Source organism: Trichechus manatus, unplaced genomic scaffold, assembly GCF_000243295.1.
Source record: "Trichechus manatus latirostris isolate Lorelei unplaced genomic scaffold, TriManLat1.0 scaffold00167, whole genome shotgun sequence".
NCBI classification, from domain to species: Eukaryota; Metazoa; Chordata; class Mammalia; order Sirenia; family Trichechidae; genus Trichechus; species Trichechus manatus.
This window is the reverse complement of record NW_004444103.1, coordinates 3,731,058-3,751,020: the sequence shown is the minus strand read 5'-3', so window position 1 is coordinate 3,751,020 and position 19,963 is coordinate 3,731,058. Positions and strand designations below refer to the sequence as shown.

At 41.1% G+C, this 19,963-nt stretch overlaps 1 protein-coding gene across 1 annotated transcript in view; it reads right to left on the bottom strand.

Moving 5' to 3' along the window:
• Positions 1-19,963, bottom strand: part of TSPAN12 (tetraspanin 12) — a 70,339-nt gene that overhangs the window by 49,593 nt on the left and 783 nt on the right. The window contains exons 2-4 of the mRNA XM_004386546.1: positions 19,441-19,579; positions 6,223-6,305; positions 3,688-3,823 (exon numbers count right to left, since the gene is read on the bottom strand). Coding sequence (XP_004386603.1) covers positions 3,688-3,823; positions 6,223-6,305; positions 19,441-19,506 — 285 coding nt within the window. The 5' untranslated portion in view covers positions 19,507-19,579. The remainder of the gene's footprint in view (positions 1-3,687; positions 3,824-6,222; positions 6,306-19,440; positions 19,580-19,963) is intronic.

The window sequence follows — 19,963 nt, the reverse complement described above, 5'->3', positions numbered from 1 at the left end:
GTAAAGACCCAATGAGCACGGGCTTGGCACTCAGAAACACTGAGGTCTAAATCTGAGCTCTACCGCTTATTGCTGAGTGACCTTGGACAAATTACTGAACCTCTCTGAGCTTCATTTATAATTACTCATCTTAGAGGACTGTTGTCAGGTTTAAAGTGAAAGATCACATGTAAAATGTTTTATATCATGGGAGATACACCTATAGGTACTTAGGACAAGACAGCAATTACAGAGGTAAAGAAAAAAAAAAAGTGAAGTTGTTACAAATATGTTGTCTGGAACTGAACTGCCACGGTCTGATTTCTGAATCTTCTATCTCTTCGCTATGCACACTTAGTATTATCTCATTAGAATCGTGGAAAGGATAAAATAAGTTAATTCATGTAAAGCTCTTAGAACAGCGTCTAGCACACAGTAAGAACCAGAGAAATGTTAACTATTTTTTATCATCATCACTGTCATTAGTTCAAGAGGTAGCATTTCAGACAAGTCTTAATGAGCTGGTAGTATTTTGATAAAAGTATTAAGAAGAAATTTCCTGCTACACGGACAGAAAAGGAGCTCTGGTGGCACAGTGGTTAAGCACTATCCTGCTAACCAAAAGCTCAGTGGTTTGAACCCACCTGCCACTCCTCAGGAGGAAGATGCTGCAGTCTGCTTCTGTGAAGATTTACGGCCTTGGAAACCCTATGGTGCAGTTCTACCAAGTCCTATACGGTCGCCATGAGTTGGAATTTGACTCAGTGGCAATGGGTTTGGTTTGGTTTAAATGGACAGAAAGATAAAAACAGGGAAGAAAGGGGCAAGAAAGTTTGGTCAGGGATCAGAAAACACAGTTTGACCAAAGAATAATGAAGCAGGTAAGAAAGGTAAAAATGGCAGATCAAGGCTTTATGTAGAAGCTCTTGATGCAAGGTTGAGGTATCTATAAACACTTCATAATCCAGTAAGGAGTCTTTCAAAGTCTTGGAACAGAGGAGTTATATGATCATGGTTGCATTAGATTAACCTAGCAGCATTGGTTTTGGGTAAACTAGGGGAGACAAGAGAGGCAGTAAGATTAGTTAAGGAAACAAGGACGGCCTGAACTTGGGCATTCCAAATGAGAACAGAAAAGTGGGGACAGGTTCCCAAGATTATAGGTTCCCAATGTTGCAGTTCAGGTTGCCAGAATCTACAGGACTTGGCAACTGTTTAGAGGCAGGGGCTTTAGAAAGGAAGCCAGGGAAGAAATGGCCTGAGAAGCCAATCAAATGCATATGGGTTGAGTGATCGGTAGCTGGGAGTAGGGACCACAGACCATTCTGTAGCAATGGAGATGCTGAGCTGAGGCTAGACTGAATAAGGTCTAGAAATTTACCAGGAGCAGAGAGGCAGCCAGATGGGAATGGGGAATGAGCTGCCACTGGCTGTCAACGGAAGGAGCAATCAAGATGTAGACGGCAGTCATGGACACACGAAACAGCATGGTACAAAAAGCTGTTTCGTGAAAAATAGTAGATTCAACAAGCAAAGGGGATGGTAGTGAAAAGTAGTGTCAATCTATGCTCATCCTCCTCCCAGAGGCTGGCACTGACCTTAGGGCTGAGCTTGGATCTCCTCCTTTCTGGCCTCACTGCAACCATATATACCCTATTACAGGTCTTAGCAAAGAATAGTTGAACTGTCTGTCATACACACTGGTCTGAGGGCAATAACTAGTAGTGTATATGTGCTAAATAAGTGTTTGAAGAATGAATGAATAAGATAATATTCCTTAGAACCTCAGTCCTCCAAGTCACCTTTGCATCATAAGGCTCTTGCCAGCATTACAAACTAGACTTCATTCACAAGTCTCTATGAACTGTCCTGCCTTCAAGTAGCAGACCAAATTACTTTATTTGACAGCTTACCCTATTAGCATTTAAGCAGACTGATGGAATGCATCAATGGTTTTCAAATGGTTTTCCTAAAAAGCTTTTGTGGTTTCATGAAATGCCTCCACTCCCACCCTCATCCTAGTCTCTTGACCAGGATCCATCCAGAATGGTACAAGCTGTGGGAAGAGGGCAGAATAGCAGTCACACTTAAATTGGTCGTATAAATGGGACATCATTGTATTATCAGATTGTGGTTTTAAGAAAGGATTCTGAGATTTTTTTAAAAGTTTGACCTAAATTTTCCATTCCTCAAATTACAGAAGTTTCATAAAGTCCCTTTGTGTTTATTTAAATTATTGCCCCAATATCTTAAGTTGGAAAATAAGATTTCAAACCCTTCCACCATTCTCCTTTTCACTGTACAGTATAGCCATATGAGAGAAATAAGGCAGCGGGCACGTTTCCCTTCTCTAAGTATGGCTGGTTTTCTACAGTGTTTTCTGTTTTCCACTCATGGGCCTGAAGGGTTATCCTCAAAGAAGCCTAACATCAACATGGGTTGTTGCTGTGAAATTCAAAGCTTTAGTTCAGCCTCACGCTAAGATTGTGTTTTAATGGGCTTGGGGCAGGAGCCAGTCAAAAAACTAGCACGAAGGAGCCAGCTTCTGAGAGATGATTTATTCTCATCTCTTCCCAACTCCAACCTATATTCAGTGATGTTGCGTTGATAGCTTGAAATCGACCATGCTGGGAGTATTACCCCGTAGCAATCCTCAAATGTAACAATCAGGGCTTTTTCTCCCCCTGAGCTCCAGTACACTACAGAAACGAACATATAGAATTAATTGTTCGGGAGTCTTATGTGTCTGCAAAGGAGCCCTGGTGGGGCAATGGTTAAGCACTTGGCTGCTAGCCAAAAGGCTGGTGGTCTGAATCCACCAGCCTCCCGACGGGACAAAAGACCTGGCAATCTGCTCCCATAAAGATTACAGCCTAGGAAACCCTATCGGGCAGTTCTACTCTGTCCTACAGGGTCACTATGTGTCGGAATTGACTCGACTGCACACAACAACAACTTGTGTCTGCAATAATATGTTGGCTTCACTACCTGGGACCAGTAGCATGCGGTATATCATGCAACACCCTCTTCTAAAAAATCTATGTATAAGCTGTATTTTCAATTGACTCGGATTTTTACGGATTTTTAATGTTAAAAAGTTTGCTAATTTTTTTATGAGAAGTCCAGTTATAGATTTTAGAATCAGAATTTGAGGGCTGAAGTGAATTTAAGAAGTAACTTAGTCTAACTCTTTCAGAATTACAAAATAATAATAATAAGATTATAGAAACTACTCCCTTATACCCACTAAAATGTGTAAAGGCAATGGCAGGATTATAATCTATGTCTGCTATGTCACCACCTGGATTTCTACGTGCATTTATATGGTGGGTTTGTTTTTAAAAAGAAACACAGTTCCACTGTGACTTCTCAGTTTGAGTCCTGAGGGTCTTTTTGAGTGGTAATAAGGCCCCTGAGACTGGAAAGAGCTCAGGCTTTCAAATGGAAATTTTAACATGTAGCCTGAGTGAAATAATGCAGTAACACACACATTTCCATACCTCACAGTCTGAGTACAGGAAATACTTGTATTGAAATCATCTCTCACGGAAAGAATGCTTCTCTTGTCACAGGATGCTGAACAATTACCCCAGATTAGAGCACAGCTATCACAGTCCCCTACCCAGGTATCTTACGGACTGATTAAAAAAGAACACACAACTGGTTGGTTTTTCTAACAATAATAAAGGAAAGATATAAACACCGTACCCATGCAAGAAGCAACAGATTTCTTTTCACCGTTCCACAGTATCCTAACATCCCCACAATGATCAGGAAGCAGCAAACAGCAATCAGAACGGGGTGCACCACAGGAAAGTAAGTCAGGATGACAGCCTCCTCCACCCTGAAAGAAGAACATCGTATTATAAACAGAAATACAATCAAAATACGCCCAAGACACAGCACAAGACAAAATCGTGACTTTTGTTAGTAACCGTTTAAATCATCATTTAAAGATACTCCTCAAAGCTAGGATTGCTACTTTCAATACAACTGCGCCATTGTGTTTTTGTTTATTTGCTTACTCGCCTTACTGTTGTTTTGGTTTGGTTGACTTTTGCGTGCAAGTAGTAGCATTCTGTTCTATAAATGAGCCAAAGATGGCCTCTGAGTACTGACCCCAGGTTATTTCTTCATAAGAAGTAGTAGCATTCTGTTCTATAAATGAGCCAAAGATGGCCTCTGAGTACTGACCCCAGGTTATTTCTTCATAAGAAGTAGTAGCATTCTGTTCTATAAATGAGCCAAAGATGGCCTCTGAGTACTGACCCCAGGTTATTTCTTCATAACATACTGGGCTTGTTAGCCCAAAAAGCCAGCCAGTGCCAAACTGAAATTTTCACACATCCAATTATTTTAAAAATAGCCCAAAAAAGCAAATTTTGACCAATTAGAGCCTGCAGGCTTTACATACCCCATAAAACTGTACTCAACATCTGCTAACCCTAGATAAGATAAAATCTGTAGTTACAAGGATCTCCAAGTTGTTGTTGTCCTTGGAGCTCTCTGACACAGACTCTCCACCTTGCCGGCGAAGGACATTGCTTAGGCATATGTAAGCATCCTCCCACCTCCATTCTCCTCTTCCCTGGGAGCTTCCTTCCCTCAGGAAGACCTTCTGCTGTGTGGGACCACTCCCTACATGTAGTTGTCAATAAATGCAATGGCCCCAATAAATAGCTTGTTGTGCAAAGCTATTATCTCCGGGTCGTATCTTTTTCCATGATCAGCCCTGAACTCCCTGGAACTCCCTAAACATCCCTACCAACTCATTTCAATTATAAGATAACCAAAAAAATCCAAAGCCGTCAAGTCAGACTCATAGTGACCCTACAGGACAGAACAGAACCATCCCATAGGGTTTCCAAGAAACCCTGGTGGTATAGCGGTTAAGAGCTACAGCTGCTGACCAAAAGGTCGGCAGTTTGAATCCACCAGGCGCTCCCTGGAAACCCTGTGGGGCAGTTCTACTCTGTCCTATAGGTTCACTGTAAGTCGTAATCGACTTGATGGCAATGGGTTTGGTTTTTTTTTTTTTTTTTTTTGGATAGGGTTTCCAAGGCTGTAAATCTTTACAGAAGCAAACTGCCACATCTTTATCCCAAGGATTGGATGGTGGGTTTGAACCACCGACATTTGGGTTAGCAGCCAGGTGTTTAACCACTGCGCCGCCAGGGCTCCTGTAAGAAGTGGATCTACTGTTAGCTCTGAAATCTTAGTCTGAGTAAAGCATGGGACCCTTTGCTATTTCCCAGCTGGGAGGGATATCCCTTCTCATCTCTGATCTGGGACTCCATGTGTAGCCCCTTCCTCCTCCCTGACAACCAGTCCCCCCAAAGATGTGGGAGGCTGCTGTGCAGAAGAAAAGCTGTCTATATCAAAAGAAAGAGGAAGGGAAAGAGATGATTTCTGCTAGAACACTATGGAAAATCCATTAATAAGAACCATCAACGTGGGAGTAATAACAATAATAACAAAAAATTCCATTAACAGGGGCTTCCTAAACTCCATTACTTTACGGACTTTACAAAAACGTATCTCATTTAATCCTTACGACAATTCAGAGAGATATAAATTACAATTGCCATTCGGAGACAAATAGAGGCTGCAAGAAGTTAAGTAATTTGCCCCTTGTGATGCTAATGGATCAACCTTTGAAACTAGGTAAGAGAATGCCATTGTGGTGTTTGGTTTTCTTTAAGTCAGGATTAGGAAGGTAAGAAGTTGATGGTGATTTTCTCCGGGAAAACAGCAGAAACAAATAGCTGTCCTTTATATGCAAGGGGCCCTGGTGGTGCAGTAGTTAAGAGCTTGGCTGTTAACCAGAAGGCTGGCAGTCTGAATCCACCAGCCACTCCTTGGAAACCCTGTGGGGCATTTCTGCTCTGTCCTATAGGGTCTCTATGAGTCGGAATCGACTCGAGTGCAGCAGGTTTGGTTTTGGGTTTATATGCAAATATAACATGACCGACGCACAGTCAAGACTGCGGATGGCTGGGGTTACCATATGCAGAAATATCCTTAGAAACCAGCTGCCCCTAACCCTCTCTCAGGCCAGTGGCGCACCTTAACGAGAATGCTAGAAAATGCAAGTGTCAGCAACAAAGGTACCCAGGGGCAAGAATAGCTTCCCAGGTGATCATGGAATGGCACTACCACCTAAACAGTTGAGGGCAAAGTTACTTAAAAACCAGCACTGAAAATGTCTAATGGAAGAAATTAATCATTAGTTCTGAAGCCTACCTTGTTTCTGCAGTTAAAGTCAGAACATTATTTAGGTAGTCCCTTATCCAAGCAGAAACCGCCAACACACTGATGGACATTAACTAGGGAGAAAAAAATACAAACTGGTTGGTTACCAAGGATTTATGCAACATTAGCTCAGGATTAATGATCAAACTTTAATGATTTTCATTTCCTAATCACCATTTCCCACCTGTTAAAATTTATTATTGCTATAAATATCTGCCATTCCATGTTGTAGTCATGCCATAGCCACTAAATAGAATGCCACTCAATAGGATACAGAAAAACTACACTATTAAACGGCTGATTCCAGGTTCAGGGCAGGAATTACTCAAGAAGAGGAGGCCAGAGAACAAGTAGATTATCAACTGCATAAGATGAGCTTAGAACATGTTGTCATACTTAAAAGCAAGGAAACAATCAAATACTACTGAGCTGGTCAAAAAGACACAAGGGCTAACTTGAAAGGGCTTTTTATTTGAGAATCAAAATAATAATAATAATAACGATTTGAAGCATATCAAATACAATAAAATCTAAAAACTCATAATTTATAACATTTAAACAGAATTCATTGTTCCCTTTCGTAGGATGCTGGATACTCATTATTCAGAAAACTGATAATCCAGTATCTATCTTAACTTTCCTATATAAACTAAGGAATGAAACAAAGACTTAAAGAGAGAACACTTCTCATAAAAGAATTTCTGCTAATAAATACAGAAGGCATGATAGAGTACCACCACTTAACAACCTTACAAAAATAATGGGTCTCTAGGCAGAGAACCTCAATGGCTGCCAAAAATGGGGAGAAAAGTCTTTAATGGTGAGGTGCCTCTGAATATCTGAACTATACTCTTTCATCAGTGGGGGCTCAGTGGTTCTTAATCTGTGAATAGGTAATTAATTCTTTGTAATCCACTGTTTTGCGTGTTAAAAAAAATTATTCTGAAAATGGGTCCACATGCTTCACAAGACTGCCAAAGGGATCCATGGCCTAAAGTAGGTTAAGAACCTGGAACTATAGTTTAGAGTAAAATTACACTAGTTATTATTATTCTAGGGGCACTGGTGGTGAAGTGATTAAGAGCCCGGCTGCTAAATAAAAGGTCAGCAGTTGAAATTCACCAGCTGCTCCTTGGAAACCCTATGGGGCAGTTCTACTGTGTCCTATAGGGTCGCTATGAATCTGAACTGACTCGACAGCAATGGGTTTATTATTATTCTCATTTCTGCTGTGATTCAAAAACACATTATAAACCTAATAAAAGTTACCAAGTAGGTCAGACCTAGGGCTAGCAGAGGACCCTGGGCTCCTTGATTAGATCTGAGGCTATGTGTTTTCCTTCTGCTTGGCTACATGTAGACTGCCAGGCCTTTCTTCCTAGTCTGTTACAGGGACAGGAAATCTATTGACTTGCTATTTTACTTAAATTACCTTGAATTCTTTTGACCTATAATAATTCTCTCCTATCTTTATCACTGTTCAAAGTAATGGCTGCTCTTGGTTTCCCCATCTTCTAATTTCTTATAGTCTATTTAGCCAGTTTTCAATATCAAAGCCCCAAGTCTAGTGTCAATGAATTATCTCATTCTTCATTTTGTGTGACATAGTTTCAATGATTGTCATTGTACATGGTTCTTCCCTTACAATGAAAATGAGTATTTCTATTAAACAGACTATTCCAAGACATTTCTTGTACAGTAAAATGGTTAACAGCCTGGGCTTTGATGTCATTCTTCCATTCAAAAAATAGGTCTTGATCCCTGTTCTTTGCCAGGCACTGTGCACTGTGCTAGGTTCCTGGTTGACACAAATGGTTTGCATTCACCTACTAACTGAAAGGTTGACAATGCTAGGACAGAAAGGCCTGGTGACCTACTTCCATAAGATTCCAGCCATTGAAAACCCTATGGAGCGCAGTTCTACTCTGAAACACATGGGGTCGCCATGAGTTGAAATCAAGTTTTTTTGGTGTGATGTATTGGAGATACACTGATGAGCAAAACAGACACCATCTCTACTCTGTGGAGCAATGAACTTGGTGAAGAAGACGCACATTAATCAACCCAGAGAAATAAATACGTAACTTCACACTGTAGTAAGTGGTGGGAAGGAACAGCCCAAGTTGCCATAAAAACCCATTTCAGGGATGCATAGCTTACTCCAAGAGGGAAAGAGATTTTCTCCAAGAGAGCTGAAATCTGAAGGATAATTATCCAATTAATTAGCGGGGGTTGGGAGGGGATGAAAAAGAACATTCTAATCAGAAAAAGCAGCAAATCCCAGGTGAAGGGAAGGCAACATGATAGGTTCCAGGAAGGGAAAGCGGCATGTGATGAGAATGAAAAAGCAGGCAGAGCCCGATCGTACAGTCTGAGAGGCCATTTTAAGGGGTACGGTGTTGACCACAGTAACAATGGGAAGCCACTGAATCGTAAAGCATTAGGTCTGAATTCCAGCGGACACTGGGCATGCCGATTAATCTTTCCAAAGCCTCAGTTTCCTCATCTATAATATGTTGTAATAACCACACCTACTTCATAGAGGATTTATGTGACTAACAAACAGAATAAGGTTTTCTATATATTACCTTTTATTACTTCAAGTCACTTTTAACCTAGAGCTTTCTCCTAATCTTTCTCAGTCAGTTTAAGAGACTAGACTACTCCGAAATCAGTTCAGAAACGGAAGCGTCAGCTATTTGAAGATCTATCAAATGGCAGAGGGATCAAGCTCTATGACCTATCTACCTCCGGAACCACCATGGCATTCTCAATACCAAAACTCGTTGCCCTCGAGTAGATTCTGACTCATACCGACCCTACAGGACACAGTAGAGCTGCCCCATAGGGTTCCAAGGAGCAGCTGGTGGATTCGAACTGCTGACCTGTATGGTTAGCAGCCGATCTCTCAACCACTGCACCACCAGGGCTCCATTCTCAATATCAAGATCTCTAAAACTGAACTCCTCTCCATCCCCCTCAAAGCCTGCCTGTCCCTCCCACCACTCTTCCTATCTCAATAAATGGCATAATCAACTCCTCAATCACACCAACTGACAACCTGGCAGGCAACCTGACTCCCTCCCTCTTCCTCAGCCTTACTTCGAATTAGTTTCAAGTCCTACCAATTGTTCCTGCAATGCCTTTGGTGAATTCCTCCCCTTTTCCTGTCTTTTCTGGCTCCTGCAGGCCCTCGTCCTCTCTTGCCAGGCAATTACAATCACCTTATAATAGAACTTTCCATCTCACACATTCCACCTTGAATTCATCCTTCAGTTACCTCTGTAAAACACAGATCACATTACTCTTCTGCTTATAAGGCCATAATGTGTTGTTGTTGTTAGCTGCTGTGGAGTTGGCTCCTGACTCATGGCAACCCCATGCACAATGGAACATAAGGCTGCCCGGTCCTGCACCAGCCTCATGATTGCTTACAGATCAGACCACTGTGATCCATCGGGTTTTTATTGGCTGCTTTTCAAAAGTAGATTGTCAGGCCTTTCTTTCTAGTCTGACTTAGCCTGGAAGCTCTGCTGAAACCTGTTCAGCATCATAGCAACACACACGGGTGGCTGCTCATGAGATGCAATGGCCAAGAATCAAACCCAGGTCTCCCATATAGAAAGGGAGAATTCATCTACTGCCCCTTATCAGTCCTCCCCAACCCTCACCCCCTCTTCCCCCAGCTCCCTCCTAGATAATGAAGTTTCAACTCTTTAGCATGGCACACAAGGCCTTTTGCAGTCATCCTTTAACCTCTCTCTTCAATACTGTTTCCTGCCAGCTCCTTCCTGCACAGATTCTGTACTTGGACCACAAACAATTACTTCTATTTCTCCAAAATGCACCGTACAGATCTTCCACTGCCTCTCTGCCTTCGCTCAGTGCCTCAGTGCAGTTCCCTCTGCCTGGAATGCCATCCGCCCCAGCCTTCCCACTCTCATCACCGAGCAACCTCTACCTATCCTTAAAGGCCAGTTCACACATCAGCTATAGTGTAAAGACTATCTCTCAACTCCTTCCTTACCCACTGGCCTCCTCCTTCTCAATACCATTTGTACAGATCTCATAGAGCAGTGATCACATTGTTTCCCATTTTTATCCAATCAAAAGTTTGGTGGTTCAAATCCATCCAGTGGATCCACAGAAGAAAGACCTGCTTCCATAAAGATTCAGCCTAGAAAACCCTATGGGCCAGTTCTACTCTGTCACATGGGGTTGCTATGAGTGGAAACTGACTTGACAGCACCTAACAATATCTCACTCCACCAGGCCCCTGGGTGGCTCAAACGGTTTGCACCCAACTACTAACCCAAAGGTTGGCAGTTTGAACTTACCCAGGGTATCATGAAAGAAAGGCCTGGAAATCTGCTTCCATAAAGATTACAGCCAAGAAAACCCTATGAGCAGTTCCACTAGTAACACATGGGGTTGCCCTGCATCGAAATTGACTCTATAGCAATGGGTTTGGTTTGGTTTTATCTCATCCCATGAGAACTGTAAACTCCTTGAAGGCACAGGTCATTGCTCACTCATCTTTATATCCCCATCATGCAGTAGCACACCCGCCCCAGTAGTGTAGCCTAATACATTTTAGATGTGTGAATGAAAGAATAAAGGAGATGATTTCAAACGCGTAGACAAGCTAACTCTTAAAGATCTTTAACAAAACTGGGAGAGGCTTTAACAAGAACTAAGTTTTCTATCACTGGAAGTGTTTCAGTACACAGATGCTTGCAGAATGACTGGCTCAAAGATTTATGTATCAGGTTAGAAGCTGGCTTAGGTGTTCTCAAAAGTCTTTTAAACTACAAACTTTGGATTCCACTCTGCCCTGCTGATTTTTTTTTAAAGGAGCGTGCTCAAGCATCGCAGCTGTGCACAGGACATTAGTCGAAATAAATAACATCAGCACAAAGACTTATCCTACAGTCAACAAGCAAGTCTCAGAATCAACTGCTTTTTCTCATGGCATCAATTTCAGCAGCATTAAATCACTCAAAGAGTGATTTCCCCTACTGGGTTGAGGAAGTGTTAAAGGTAACAACAAACAGAGCATGTGCCCACAGCGAGAAACTAAACTGAGAACCGAAACCCAAAAAAACCAAACTTGTTGCCTTCGAGTCGATTCTGACTCATAGGGGACCCTGTAAGACAGAGCAGAACTGCCTTACGGGGTTTCCAGGCAGCTGCTGGTGGATTTGAACTGTCAACCTTTTGGTTAGCAGCTGTAGCTTTTAAACACTATGCCACTGGGGCTCCAAAAATGAGAACAGGCCACCTGAATAATTAATCCTGATGTTACTAAATCCAGTAGTCCATCTTATGTGGGCAATTCAGGACTCCTTATGGATAATGGCATTTTCTGCTAATTTTCCAAATTAGTTACAAAAACAATTCTTCAACTCTGACTCATGATGACTAACTTATTACGAACACTGTAGTTAACATATGCTACTAGGCTTATTGCTCCTTACATCTACTCCCATATTGCAAAATAGCATTTTGAGTTTAAGGAACTATTTAGAAAATAACTCAAGTATTACATTACGGAAATACATTCAATACACTAGTTACAGGACATTTGCTTCATTCTGTCTTGCAAAACGCTTAGAAACTTCTAGCTCTCCACAAATACTTAGAAATATGAAATTTGCTGTGTTGGGGCCATATTCTGATTTTGCTTGAATCTAATTATGCAAAAACAAGTCCTGAGTCAAGTTGTTTTCTAAATTAGAATTGTATATGTATGAAAATTCCCTCAATTTACTATCAAATGTACACTTACAGTTTGTACAAAGTAGTCAAAACAGACTTTAAAATACTTCAGATGTCTGCCATACATAATATCGTCTCATATAAGGCGGCAGTGACACAAAGAATTTCTGTTCAAGGATGACTGATATCTAAAAGCACCTTTCTTTTTATGTAAACTCTTATCAAAAAACAGAATGTGAAAGAGAGATCTGGATCTTAGTTACAGTTCTGTCTCTACAAAGAAAACTTAGACAAGTAATTCAAACTTTCAGAACTTCTGTTTCATCATCTTGCAAATCGAGAAACTGGACAAGAAACTTTTTAATTTTTCTTAAGCATTCAATTTGTTACTTATTAGAATGTAAAGGTAAGATCTGCCACCTGTCTGTCAGTTTGCTATACTATGGTTGCTTGCCTGTTGCTATGATGCTGGAAGGTATGTCACCGGTATTTCAAATATCAGCTGGGTCATCCATGGTAGACAGATTTCAGCAGAGCTTCCAGACTAAGACAGACTAGGAAGAAAGGCCTGGTGATCTACTTCCAAAAATTAGCCAATGAAAACCTATGGATCACGATAGAACACTGTCCGACTCACTTGCTTTGGACATGTCATCAGGAGGGATCAATCACTAGAGGAAGACATCATTTTGGTGAAGTAGGGGGCCAACCAGGACGAGGATGAGATGGGTTGGCACAACAGCTGCAAAGACGGACTCTAATATGCCAGCAATTCGGAGGATGATGCAGGTATGGGCAACATTCCATTCTGTTGTACATAAGGTCACCATGATTCAGAGTCGATGTGACAGCATCTATCTATCTATCTAAAAATAAGATCAATCCTTGATTTGGAGGTGGGCATCCCAGGGTAAGTACTGCTTAGTCATATGTCCGCTTTATGTTTCCATGCCTGCTCCCTTCTGCTTTTTTCTCAGTTCATGCCTCAGCAGCCCCACTTTCAGGGCATGAGCAGCAGAAATGAGAGAAAACAACACTATTTGCTAGCCTAGGAAAAAACGGGCAAAGTGAACAATGGCTGAAATGAGGTCTGATGATTATTTGTGGGTATCACTTAGGCATAAACATGCACTGATTAGAGCCAAATAATCGGTGGCACCCGGGAACTAACTCATTATCTATTCTACTGATAGTGTTCTAGAGCATCAGGTCATCCTACGGATAGGGTAACCATGCATCCTGGTCTGACCAGGAGAGGTCCACTTTAAGCCTCTGTTGTCCGGGTGCAATTGTTAGTAGAGACATTCCCTTCACTTCACTCTCAAAATTGTCCAGTTTAGATGCTAAGTTATATGGCCACCCTACAGGCCCAGCAGATAAGAGAAGGGGAAAATGCCGCACTCCACCCTAAAGTTTTAGAGCAGTCCAACTCCAGTAAATTCCACTCCCCCAACTTCCCAGCCTGTGACTATTCTCTGGGTAGAGGCGGGTGAGTGAGGGGCCTACTGTTCCCATCTGCAGCAGCGATGCGCGCCAAAGAATCCTCCATGCACTTGTCCTCAAAAAGCATTCCTTAGGAAGCATGCAATGGCTCGAGTCTTTGCTCAGCGGAGCCACACTGTATAAAAAAGTGTATCAGCGTTGCCCCTGAGACTAAAGGAATTCACATAGTTAAAAATCAAGTTAAGTTTTGATAGTGACATCACAATTCCACTGAGAATGAAGTTTATTTTTAAAAAGCAATGGTCATTTGTTGGAGGGCTCCCCATTATTCCTCAGGGTGAGTTAAAGAAACCATTTATGCCATTCATAGGGTAAAGCTGGGGAGCAGCAATTTTAAAAGTAGTACTTTTTTTTTTTTATATGACTATAGAAATGCCAGGAGCCCTGATGGCACAGTGGTTAAGCACTTGTGTGCTAACTGAAAGGTCAGCAGTTCAAACCCACCAGCCACTCCACAGCAGAAAGATGTGGCAGTCTGCTTCTGTAAAGATTACAGCCCTGGACACCTTATGGAACAGTTGTACTCTTTTCTATAGGGAGGGTAACTATGAGTCGGAATCGACTCAACAGCAGTGGTTTGTTTGTTTGTTTTTTGGTATAGAAATGCCGTGTGAAAGCAAACTTCAACTTGCTAAGAATCTTGGTATCTAACTCTTCAGGGCCCAAAGAGTCAAATACATGAGGTTCACTAGAGGTGGCCAGAGAAAAAGAAGCACAAGATTGAGCCTTCTGTTGTTTCATCTACCTTGCCTATCCCCTTGTTATGGATTCCCAGTATTGTGTGGTGGTCCTCCATTTTGTGATCTCATGGAATTTTCTTGTGTGTTGTAAATCCTAACCTCTATGATGTTAATGAGGCAGGATTAGAGACAATTATGCTACTGAGGCAGGACTCAATCTACTGGATTAGGTTGTAGTTTGAGTTAATCTCTTTTGAGATATAAAAGAAAGAAGCTAATCTAGAGGAGATGAACCTCATGCCACCAAGAAAGAAGCACTGGGCGGAGGAGTGTGTCCTTTGGACCCAAGGTCCCTGCAATGAGAAGCTCCTAGACCAGGGGAAGACTGATGACAAGAACCTTCCCCCAGAGCTGAGAGAGAGAGAAAGCCTTCCCCTGGAGTTGGCACCCTGAATTCGGACTTCTAGCCTTCTAAACTGAGAGAGAATAAACTTCTGCTTGTTAAATACTTGTGATATTTCTGTTACAGCAGCACTAGATAACTAAGACACACTCTAAAAATGTAAACCAGATTTCTTGTCTACTTCTTAGTCTTTTATTTATAAGTTTATTTTCACATTTAATCAGGGTACCAATACCAGCTGCTGTCAAGTCGATTCTGACTCATGGTGACCCCATGTGTGTCAGAGTAAAACTGAGCTCCATAGGGTTTTCAGTCACTGATTTTTCAGAAGTAGATCACCAGACCTTTCTTCTGAGGCACTTCTGGGTGAACCTGAACCACCAACCTTTCCGTTAGCAGTGAGCGCATTAACCGTGTGCACCACTCAGGGTCTTGTAAAATAGGGCAGTTCCTCCTTATTGCTATTATCTTGAGTAATGGTAAGTGAAAGAGAACAGTTCTTATCTGATTGTGAGAAATGGGAGTTAAAAACTACAGATGGTGTATTATACTTTTAGAAAATAATAAAAATACGCATATTTGAAGGATGTTGTGTTAGCCAATCTTAGGAATTGTCCGTATTTGTAATAGCAGAAAATTATCATCAAAGAACAATAAGCACTCATATCATAAAGCCACAGACGTTGTCTCTAAAATTGGAGGAAAATATTCATTTATTCAACTAATAAACCATTACAGTAGGAAAAGCTCAAAATTTTTGGAGAAAAATAACCCACTTCCTTGCTCCATCATGGACAGAATGTGAATCACGGTCTCAAATGAGCTCAAAGGACAGTTTACTCATGTGCACTATGTCCTATGTCCCCTATGTGCCCTATATCCCCCCTCCCATTACAAGTCCACAACACTCATGACAAACCTAGAAAGTCTATTAACCCTCTACCAATCCCGTTACAGCCATACTGAGATCACGCTTCCACACAACATGGAATAGCCACTCCACATGGCAAATCAAGGTAACTGGATCCATAGCAACAAAGAGATCTTGAATGTGCTGAGAGTTGTTCCTTTTAGACACACTGATGTCTCACACTTTTCAAAAAATTAAATATTCAAGATATGTAAATATTTACTTTAAAAACAAAACCACTCAATTTGATTTTCAACTCTCGGAATGCAAAACAAAATACTGCAGGTTCTCGGTGTTTTCCCAATTAAGAATTACTTTTCCTTTCCCTAAAATCCTTGTGGGGTAGAAAAGGGGAGAGGGTATCAACGCAGTAGAAACAGAAGTAATGGGTCTATCAAAAATGCAGGGAAAGAGAAAAAGGCTACAGCTTTTGAGCCCACAGGTGAAGAGAGAAGATTTCTCAATCTTGCAAAAGCAAAGGGAAATACAATTACTCTCTCCATGTCCAGGATGTGAAGTCTGGTTCAAGAAGAAGGGTTCATATGTTACACTTGTTTGTTCTACTTCTAACTCCAATGAGAACAAAAACAAGTACTAAAGCCTTGATTCTCCAAGTGGGAGACCAGTGGCAGCAGCATCACAGAGGAGCTTTCTAGAAATGCAGACTCTCAGGTGCAAACCCAGACCTACAAATTAGAATCTGCATTTTTACAAGATACTCAGGTGATTCCTGTGCACATTAAAGTTTGAGAAGCACCGCTCAGAGGACTTGGAATGGGCAGGTGCACAGCTAATCCCTTTGTACTGAGGATGTTTACATTACCCCTCAGCTGCAAATAAATCCACCACCGTTGCCGGTAATATAGCTTCTCCTGCACTTAGGGGGCAAAAATTGGACTTTGAATCCCTGTTCTGGTACATACTAACAAGTTACTGAACTTCTACAGGTTTTTTTTAACCTATAAAATGGGAATTAAAAAAAAAAAAAGACACTATTTTACAGGCCTGTTTTGAGAATTAGATGAGAGGGTAACGCAAGGGAGCCTAGGAATGTGCCCAGCACAGGCTCCAAAATGCTTCTGACTCAGCAGTTAAACATGGGATCTACAGAAATGGCTTTATTATCAAAAGAATAATGCCAATTTTCTCAAAGCATACACATCTCATACAATTCCAACAAAAATCTCAACAAATATTTTTGATTGGATAAAATAATCTTAAAGTTCACATGGAAACAGAAATCTTAAACAAGACAAGAAATGAAGGTGCTTTAAAAGAACAGAAGGATGTATTTAACATTATAAAAATTTTAACTACTGTATAGCAACAGATACCATACATGAAATCAACTGATAAACCATTTAGGGCAAAATATATTAAATACATTTTCTTACTGCCACACAGAGTAGGAACAATATAAATGTTGACTATTTTGTTGTTGTTGTTATTACATACCCTTTGACACAGCAATTCCACTCCTGGGAATCTAACCCAAATGACAAAAACAATTAACAAAAAATCGCGAGTGCACATGAATTTGAATGGATATATATGGACCAAAAGGAAAAAAAAAACAACCAAACGCATCGCTGCCGAGTTGTTTCCGACTCATAGCAACCCTATAGGACAGAGCAGAACTGCCCCATAGGGTTTCCAAGGAGGGGCTGGTGGATTCAAACTGCTGACCTTTTGGTTAGCAGCGGAGCTCTCTACCACCGCGCCATCAGGGCTCCATATATGGACAGGTATGAGTAATATAACTTCGTATGAAACAAAGAAAAACACAGAGTGATACACACTAGGCTGGTAACATGTATTACTTGGTTGGAGGAGAGGAGAGGTGATGTTGGCAGAATAGGGAAAAAGGGCAAGCAGTCAAAACTGGGGAAAGGGGGAAGCAACCAAAATAGATAGATTACAGAACACACACACCCACAAAGTGGAAATATATGATAACAACAATGAAATAGCATTTTAAATTATTCAGAGGTACAAACAGTCTTGGAAGAATTTAAGGAGTGGGTACACTTAAGCAAATTTTATTTCTCAGAAGAGCAACATTTTTGTTAAATATTTTTATTTATCCCGCCCCCCACCAAACACACATAATGCAGACTATTAAGAAACTTTCCAAAGCATTATTCTTTCTTAAATAAAAAAATCTTAGTGATTCCAAGATGCAAAACTAGGGCTACACATTAATGACACTGTCTAGGGGCAAGAGAGCAGAGTTCTTCTGTTCCTGGTACCATCACCGGTGGACAATCTGGCTTTGAGCAAGGCACTGCACCTGTATTTAGTTTCCTTATCCACACAGTAAGGAAGTTTGACCAGGTCATCTTTAAAGCTTGTTTCAATTATAAAATGTGATAATTCCATAATTAGAAAATATAATGTAGAAAAGTGATAAACTAGCAAGTAGGAATGATAATTATATATTTTAAAGAACCAGAGCTCAAAATCTTAACGCCTTATAGCTAAGCAGGTAATTTAATGATTCACTTAAAAATATGCCTCTTAAGAAAAACAGGAAGATCAATTAGTGATTTTACATTTTCAAATGGTAAATTTAATTATACAATGCTTTAATTTTCATGTTAAGAAAAAAAATGCTGAAGTTTTAGATATTTTTCACATCAGTCATTGTAGTAAGGCTTAATTTGCCACCCTAAAATGATGCCATCCATAAGGAGCAGCTTTACCAAAATGTCATCCTATACTGAATATACCATGGACTACCAAAAGAACGAACAAATCTGTCTTGGAAGAAGTACAACCAGAATGCTCCTTAGAAGCAAGGACGGCAAGACTACATCTCACATACTTTGGACATGTTATCAGGAGGGATCAGTCCCTGGAGGAGGACATCAGGCTTGGTAAAGCAGAGAGGCAAAGAAAAAGAGGAAGACGCTCAACCAGATGGATTGACACAGTGGCTACAACAATGGGCTCAAACACAGCAATGATTGTGAAGACGGCAAAGGACTGGGCAGTGTTTCGTTGTTGTACATTCGGTTGCTATGAGTTGGAATCGACTTGAAGGCACCTAACAACAACAGCAGAGATCACACGTAAGAGCCCTCTGAAAAAGACTGGTCAACACGAGCCAGCCAGCCAAATAAATAAAATTTATTTAAAATAAAATTAAAATTTCTAACAGTTTAAATATAAATCTTTAATGGAAAACAAAATATGGCAAAAAAAATCTGTTTAAGCATGACAGCTTCCTAAAGCAACTCTGAAAGTTTCAATTTTTAGATTTTCCTCATAAATTTTATAAATATTAATGTGATTATTATAATATTTATAAAAATTGATGCCCGAACATACAGCATAAAAAAGTCACTAGTTCGTAAGGCATACATAAAGATTTCCATGAGCTTGTTAAATTTTATGTATTTTATTTCCTTAAATGGTTATGGGATTTTTCCAAAAGCATACAGAAAATTCCCTAACGCTTTGCCAACTTGGAAACAGTTACATGAAAACCACCTTTTCAGACTGTATGGAATCCCATCGAAAATCTGCCCAATCTTTTGATAGGCTATCTGGGTATGGATCCCTACAAAAACTTACTAAGACGGCTTGCCCCAACCAGATTTTATAGGCTAAGATGACGTAAAGAAAAAATTTATGGCTTGCACATTTATCTGAAATTCCTGAAAACGCGCGCGGTTCCCTAAGTACTATGTCATGACTTTTTTATCTACAAGCACAAGCACGTGCATTTATTTATATCCCGAGATTAACTCCAAGTCTAATTTTACTGCCACTAGCATCCAGTAGCAGATTTCTTTTTTCTAATTACAAATGGAACTTGAGCTAGATCAAAGGCATTTTAAGACGGTCGAAACTGACTTCTCTGAAAAATGGTGGGTGTGATCCCATGTAATTAATTAATGCTTAGCCATGCCGTTTGGCGCTTTATCTAGTGACTGTAAAAAATCGGGTCCAGCCGTCCCCACCTGTTGGTGCAGTGGAACTGTTTGACTTACCCAAAAGAGCAGATTGAGGGCGTAGAGCAGGCAGCGCAGGCACTTCACGGAATCTTCTCTGGCCATTGTGAGCCCGGGGAGGGAGAAGCCCCATCCTTTCACCACATCCTACCCCCGCGGGCAAAACAGTAGCAGCGATCTGCAAGGGACAACAGGGGACCTCTCACCACCGCACTCCCCACCCCCAGCCCAGCCCTCCTCGGCCAGCCCTCAGCTGGGTCCAGAAGGTACGAAATCTAGTTCGAGACATCGCTTCATCAAAAATAATTTGTTAAAGTCAAAATAGTAATCGAAACTCCCCAGAAGTCCAGACAGACTCCAGATAACACCTGCTGGGAAGAGAAAAGATCGACTCCCGGGAGGAATGGAAGACGCACATAGACTCAGTTCTCAGGGGACACGCGGCGGTGCCTTCTGCATTCTGATGAGACGCTCTTTGAACACCTCCCTCCATCCACGCCCCTCCTCGGGGACAGCTCTGCTCGGAACTGTCCCGAAGGTTAGAAACCAGACTGTCCCCCCC